Below are 7,875 nucleotides of genomic sequence, written 5' to 3'. Positions count from 1 at the left end.
TTTAGTTGGGTTAGGCTAAAGGTCGAGATGGACTAATCCAAATTTTGCCATATTCGGCTGAGTCGGTACAATCCAAATTTGGTCGTATTCGATGGAGTCGGCCTTAGACCAAATTTGGTCGGCCATTTTGAACGAGTCGATCACAATCTAAATTTTGCCTATTCAGCTGAGTCGGCCTCAATCGAAATTTGACCGAATTTAGTCAAGTTGGCTCCAATCGAAATTTGGCTGAGTCAGCCCTAGCCCAAATTTAGTCGTGTTCAGCCGAGTCATCCTCGAACGAAATTTGGTCGTATTAAGCCGAGGCAACCCCGACCGAAATTTTGTCGAGTCGGTCCTGGTCCAAATTTATCTGTATTCGGCCACAACGTCCCCAACCGAAATTCGGTCATATGCGGCCAAATTTTACTGAGCCGATCCTAACCTAAATTTGGACATATTTGGCTGAGTCGGTCTTAACCGAAATTCGTTTGAATTTGGCCGAGTCGACCCCAACCAAAATTTGGCCGAATTCGACCAAGTCGGCCTCGACCAAAATTTCATCAACCGTGACCAAAATTTGGTTGAGTCAGCCACGACCGAAAGTCAATCGAGTTCGTCCCATGCTGAAATTCGATTATGTTGGCCCTGACCAAAATTTTGCCAAATTCGATCATGTCAGCCTTAAGGATACAAGTTTTACAAAATTTAATTTAAATTTATTTTATAAAAAATAGATTATAAATTTTGAACTTGATATAAATATTTGGATCTGGATTTAAATTGTGATCCAAATATTTGGATTTGAATTTTAAAAAAATTTAAACTAGTTCTCCTGAAAAAATAGATTTGGATCGAAAATCTGATTTAATTATTTAGATCTAAAATGATATGAATTTGATCATTAAAAATCCTGACCACTCATATAACTTTTTGAGCTGAGAATCATGCTGAACATACCAACAAGTTTACACTAGAAATGGAAGCTATCTTTTCCACAACAATGATATAAGATTCTTATCCTTCAAACACTGTGAATGAGACAAGTATGTGATCCTAGCAACAACAAACATTTCGGCTGTGTATGAATAATGGGGTCCGGTTTGAACAAGGCAACTTTTTTGTCCTTTTCTAAAAGCAGGGAAGTTTCTTAGAATCTGAGATCATGAAAGTTGGAAGATAGCATTGAGATCCTATGTCGTTCATTTACAAAACAAAGACAAAGCACAGTTGTCAGCATCCCATGCTTCACGCACACCAAATCATTTTCTAATCTAACATCCTAGTATTTTCACATTCCTATTGCAGTATGTTTCAACCTTCTCGTTCCAACAACATCTGTCAGCTATATACAATACATCACAGGTTGGCATGCACGAGTGCTTCATTTTGCTTCAATATTCAACAACAACACTATCCTATAACCTCTGACATATCCACACAAATGGAAGGTTCCTTTCGACAAACCAGTACCTTAGCTGTTACCACCATCTAATTCCGTACCTTCATTTTTGCTTCCTCATCTGAATCTTGGATCTAATTAGAGTCAAATTTTTATGGTTTTCAAGTATATGTATATATATACCCCTTGAAGCACCCTATGAGAACCTATATACCATAGCCTTGACTCGATAAAGAAAAAGAATAAGTTTTCTCTCCAGCTTTTGATTTTCTGTGGCACCCTTTATCTCCTCCTCTCTAGTTATGGCACCCCTTGATTTTGTTGCCCTAAAGGACTTGCACAATTCAGCAAATAGCCTTCTTCATTCTCCATTGGTTCGACAAGGTTTTGTGCACGAAAGAGAAGAAAAATGGGTTGATGATGTGTCAGAGTCATCACTGAGGATGCTGGAAGTGTGTGGAATCTCAAAAGATCTTCTCTTGCAAGTGAAGGAACACCTTCAAGAACTTCAGTTCACCCTGCGCAGAGCAAGCATTGGTGATGAAGGAATTGAGGAGAAAATCACAGCATGCAACAGGTACAGGAAGAAGCTGAAGAAGGAAACGTTGAAGTGTTTGAAGTGGTTGAAGAAGGGCATAAAGAGTGAGAGAACAGTGAGTCCAATGAATGAACAAAAACTGGTGTTGGTGGTTGATGTGCTGAGAGAAGTGAGGGTGACAAGCATTTCCATTGTGGAATCACTCTTGTCCCTTGTTTCTTCCCCCTGGTTGGATTCAAAGTCAGGGAAAAGGTCGTTCAGATCAAAGTTTGTGCGTGTGAGTGTGCATTGTTCAGATGATGCCATGGTGATTCAAAGTGCAAACAAAAGATTAGCAGGTGTTAGGATGGCCATAGAAGATCTTGAGGTGGAGTTGGAATGCATATTCAGACGTTTGATCCACACAAGGGTGTTGCTTCTTAACATTCTTACCAAATAGGAAACTTGGTTTTTTAACCCTTTAGTTAGACACATTCTTTGGATTACTTAATAGATTTTTAACCATTCCTTCATTTGTTCTTTCACTCTTTCAAATAACCAAATTCTGAATCTGCAGTGTAGTTGAAGACTATAGCAATTCATGTGCAGTTTGTACTAAGAATAAAAGCAATTGATTCAATTACAATATATATGTATGTTTTATTATGCCATAAAACTCTTGATTTTATTATAAGATATATGGGGAAATTCAATATTAAGGTTTGTATGGATTAAGGGATGGAAAAAGATAAGAGAAAAAAAGGGAACAAGAGAATAATAAGAAAAAGAAAAAGAAGGAAAGTGAAAAGTAAAATTGTTTATATAGAAAAAAAAGGTAAAAAAGTAAGAAGAAAAGTGAATCGATGATAGCACAAGGACGACGAGAACTGACAACGGTGCGACGACGAGGGTGAATCGCGCGACGACCAAGACAACTGATGATGGTGCAACGACGACGGTGGTAAGTCGATGGCCAATGAGATGGTGTGCAGTTGACGATGGATGGTGTGAAGGGTTTTGCAATTGGTGGTGATGAAGTCGAGAAGACGAAGCCCTTACGGAAATAGGTTTTAATTTGTACAGTGAATGAGTGAGAACTAAGAATTAGCAAAGTGGAGGGAAGAATTACAACCTTTTCATTTTTCCCTAGATACTGATTTCACTAACACACTGATACTTAGGCGCTAAAACTTATATTTCTGAAATTATTAAATTTATTTTTTAAAATTTATTAGAGACAACGATTTTATGGTATAGTCCACACATTTTAAAGCCAACATGAAAATAAATATGGCATAAAGTATTCACATTTTGTAAAACGTTGGTCATTAAAATACTTTAAATCATGCGTGTAAAATTGTTGCCTATACTATGATTAGACAACGCGTTTATAGTTGTGGACAAATTTAGTGTTGTCTAAAGTATTTTTGCTATAGTGTGATATTATGAAAATAATTTGATTGTAACATTGATATATTTAGAAAATAATTTAAAAAATTGAATTAAAAAGAATAACCTTTCTTAAAGTGTAAATTAAAGTCAAAATAAATTTTTAATTAAAATTAAAATATTATAAAATATTAATAAAAGAATATTTAATAATAATATACTAAAATAAATTATCAAAATTTAAATTAATTAATTTTATTTTAATTATTTCTCTTTTAAAACAAATATATATATATATATATATATATATATATATATATATATATATATATAAACTTTTAACATGTATCACAATCACAATTTTTCAAAAAAAAAATGGTTAAATTACCCTTTTGGTCCCTCTATTTGTCATGAAATTTCATTTTGGTCCTCACGTTTTTCGTTGTCTCAATTTGGTCCTCATTTTCTTAAAAATGATTCAATTTGGTCCTCACCGTTAACTTTGACCAGACGGTGTTAAAGTCAACGTCACGTGTCAATTTCTGGTTTTTTTGAATTTTTTGAATTTTTTTTTATTTATTTATAATTTTTTTTCTTTTTGACACGTGTCACTTCACAATTTTGCCACGTGCCAAAATGACTCAATTTGGTCCCTATATTTGTTTTTAGTTTCAATTCAGTTCCAATTTCTGTAAAAATGAAGCAATATTGTCCTTCCTCAAATTGACACTAAATTTATTTTTTTATAAATTTTATAGTGATATTCTTACTAAAATTAACGTTTTTATTATATATATATATATATATATATATATATATATATGCAAGTGTAGAAAGAAAACATGATGGTGTAGAGAGTAATTGCTAAGAAAAAATAGCAAAATTTAGCACGTGCAGGCTTCCTGGTTAAATGGCCCGATGTTTAAACAAACTCTGCACATCTTAAAAGTTGTTTAATTAAATTTTGAATTCCACGTAAATTTATAAATTTTCAACGGAGTCTCTATTAAATTTTGTCATTTATAAATATATTGTGATAGTTATCTTTCATTGTCATCTTACTTATAAAATATAAAATTAGATAATTAAAAATAATAATAAAACATTAAATTATTAAATATAAAATAAAATTTTAATTTTAATTTGATAAATTTTTAATTTTTTAATTATATAATTTAACCATTAATAGTTTTATATTCTATAATTAAGTCATTATAAATTTATAAATATATAAAATTATATAATTATATAATTATAAAAATGTAAAATGTAAAATTAAAAAATAATAAAATTATGAAATTATAAGATGAAAAAGTTATAAAATTTTGCAATTATGATATTACGACATTAGAAAATATGGAAATTATAGAATATGAAAATATGAATTTTAAAAGGAGATAATTAAAAAATTATGAATTAAAATTATTTTATATTTAATAATTTAATAATTTAATAATTTTATTATTATCTAAATTTATAATTTTAATTTATTTTAAAAATAATTTTCATTAAATACAGTAAATTCTGAAATGAGATCCTCATCAAAGTTTTTTAGTACTATGTTGCGATATTTAAGTAAAATGACCGTGTAAAATCATTAATATATCATATAATTAATAAAATATAACGACAAAGGCTGGATTGAAAAATTTTAATATTTTTTGTAACAATTACAAATATTTGATAGCCAACCAATTAAAAACATAATTAAGCATTTAAAAAATAAAACTAGTTATTGTTAGTTTAAAAAAATAATAATAACTCGAATAGGAAGATGGCCTAAAATTTTGAAAAAAAAAAAATACCTATGAACATAATATTATTAAGTACGTTTTTAAATAATCTATATTTATCATAATAAATGAATATTAAACATTAAAGAAATTTGTTAGAATAAAAGTATGAAGTGTGATGATAAAATCCTCAATAAGTCACTTATCATTTCCGTATGTTAAAATCCTCTATAATAAATGGACAAAAATGGTTGAATGCCAAAACTATATAACACGCTCTTACACACTTTTGGTAACATGTGTTATCATATAAAAAAATATTGTATGGTTACATCACATAATTAAGTATGTAATATTATATGTGTATCAAAATGTTGTTTTTTCATTACAAGATTTTTTTTGTAATTATTAGTAAAATTTTATCAATATAAATTTATCAATAAAATCAAATTTATTGACAGATTTTAAAAGTTTAATTATTGATGAAAATATTCATTGATTGTTGATGAATCTATTAGTAAATTAAATTTTGCATCATTGATAAATACTTTTGTCGTCAATAATTTATAATTCTTATTACTGACAAATTTGTTTGTTAGTAAAATAACATCAAATTTTATGTTTTAGGTTTTGACGAATTCCTGTAAAATCTATAGGTAAAATTGATAAGTATCCAATTTACCTATTTTAATATATTCTTTTGACAATTATAATGTATGATTTTGATACATTCTTAAGTAAATTTGACCAAATTTGCATAATAAGGCATTAAGAATCAGAAAAAAAAAGGGAATCAATGTGTTTGTGTTTATAGAAATTTTCAAGGAATCAAGAGTATTTCCGCTGAGACCTAAATTTGACGCTGAGCACTAAAAGGCGCTTTTGCAAGAATTCAAATATAGCCTTTATAGTTGTGCAACTATACTAGTGTTGAGCCATAAGCAAGGAAACCTTAATCACCAAAATGGGAAGCTGAGCTATAGAGGAAACCCTCCAAAGAAGGAAAGTTCCATTGCTGACCACCAGATCAGAAGCTCAAGCTAGGAGGAAACCCTCATAGGGAGAAAATCTTAGAAGCTGATCACCACAATTGAAGTTGTAGTTGTGTCATATTTTCTATAAAAATAGAACCATGCTTTTTTGTTTGTATGTTGATTTTGGTTTTTGTTCTAGACAACTTTTAGATACCATTTTAATAGAATTTAGGAGAGATGTGGGAGAGGGACAACAACTCCAAGTACTTGTATTCAACATGAGCAACTAAACTCTCTATTGTTGAGATTGAATGTAACTTTTCTAGTTCTCTATAGTGTTATTTATTCCATATATGTTAAGTGATTACTTTAGTGTTAATGATTTGATTTGCATTTGATGTTTTGATGACTTTATTACTCATCTTATTTCATTAACTTAAATAGAGTGAGAACTAGTTTAAGTTAAGATCCAACTAAATATCCTAATGCTGCTATATGCAAGGAATAAATCTAACTGTTTTAGTTGAACATAGAGTCTTGTTCTTAATGCAAGGAGTCCTTTAATTAGGAACTGATGAATTGCATTAAGTCTGATAGCCTTTAGTTCTAAAGTCAAGGAATTGATATAGAATTACCTTAGTATTTTAAGGAATAATGAAGTTATGAATTGACATATAACGATTCAATAACAATGTAGTAGAAAAAGTCTAGCAAAGTTCAATCCCAACACTTTTATCAACATCACTTAAGTTCATCATTAAGCAATTTCTATTTTAAATTTGTCAACTATCACCACTACTTTCATTGCAAGTTCAAATATATTACAAACTATTGTTTTATCTAACCAAATATGACCTTTTTTCGTAACAATTGAATCTAGTGCACTTGCTAAAAAAATAGACCAGTAATGAAACACCAAAAAATGTCCACTGATAGTTGCATGTCTTAAAATTTGTCTGTAGAATTTGTCGGCAACTTAAAATTCTTATTAACGATGGATTTTTCCGTCGACAAATCTGTCGGTAAAAAGTGTGCCAAAATTTTCATGCAATATGATAAGACTTTTTTATATATTATTTTTGAGAACAAAGAGGAAGAATGAGAAAGAGAAGGAGGACAGGAAGGAAGAGGAGAAGCTTAAGCCAGTGATGGTGGCAAAGGCGCAACGGAAGCACAATGACGTGCAACAACCAAAACAATAGTGGATGTTGGTAGGGGGAGCTACTTCACCTATGAATGAAGAATGATTTTGATGATGTCTACTAGTTTAGAATAAAACATAGCTTGGTCTAGTTAGGATATGCATTAGGCAAATAGCTTCTCTTTATCAAATGTATTTTAGGCCTGCTGTGTAATCTTGCATATGATTAGTTTTTTAACTAATGGCTGTGAGTATGACACAAAGGAAGTGAAAATATACTCACGATAATCGATTAGGTAAATTGCTAATCAATTAGTGACAGTAGAAAACTCTGTATTTTACTGAAACGCTATTTATTAACATAATATAGTTAGCGCTTAACTTTACAAACGATTTCTATTAGTTTAAATTAAAATATTATATTTTTTAAAAGGTATAAAATAAATATAGATAGCATCTTTCGAATAAAGCGCTGTCTATATATAGTAATTTTTATAGCATTTATTTAGTAAAGTGCTATCTATTGGTTCGTATTTTGATATATAGCGTTTAATTAAATAAGCGCTATCTAAATAGCGCTGTCTATTACTAATTCTGGTGTAGTGCATGATGGGTCTTGCTTGAATCAAGGAGCTTTTTGTCAAATCTGCACAACATAGGTGTATTCGTTTCTTGATTTTGTGTACTGTATTTCTGATTGCATTGCTTCAGTGTGTGAAGTGTAGGCCTAGGTGCAATTG

The 7,875-nt window shown here is 30.2% G+C and overlaps 1 protein-coding gene across 1 annotated transcript; it reads left to right on the top strand.

The window, feature by feature from the left end:
* Positions 1-1,606: 1,606 nt before the first annotated feature.
* Positions 1,607-2,561, top strand: LOC114167275 (uncharacterized). The gene has a single exon (XM_028052316.2). It carries the CDS (start codon positions 1,684-1,686, stop codon positions 2,356-2,358), a length of 675 nt encoding a protein of 224 aa, XP_027908117.1. The 5' UTR covers positions 1,607-1,683; the 3' UTR covers positions 2,359-2,561.
* The last annotated feature ends 5,314 nt before the right edge of the window (positions 2,562-7,875 follow it).

This window comes from Vigna unguiculata, chromosome 2 (assembly GCF_037176805.1).
Source record: "Vigna unguiculata cultivar grain cowpea cultivar isolate G323 ecotype 2 chromosome 2, ASM3717680v1, whole genome shotgun sequence".
Classification (NCBI taxonomy): domain Eukaryota; kingdom Viridiplantae; phylum Streptophyta; class Magnoliopsida; order Fabales; family Fabaceae; genus Vigna; species Vigna unguiculata.
This window is presented reverse-complemented; position numbering and strand designations above follow the sequence as displayed.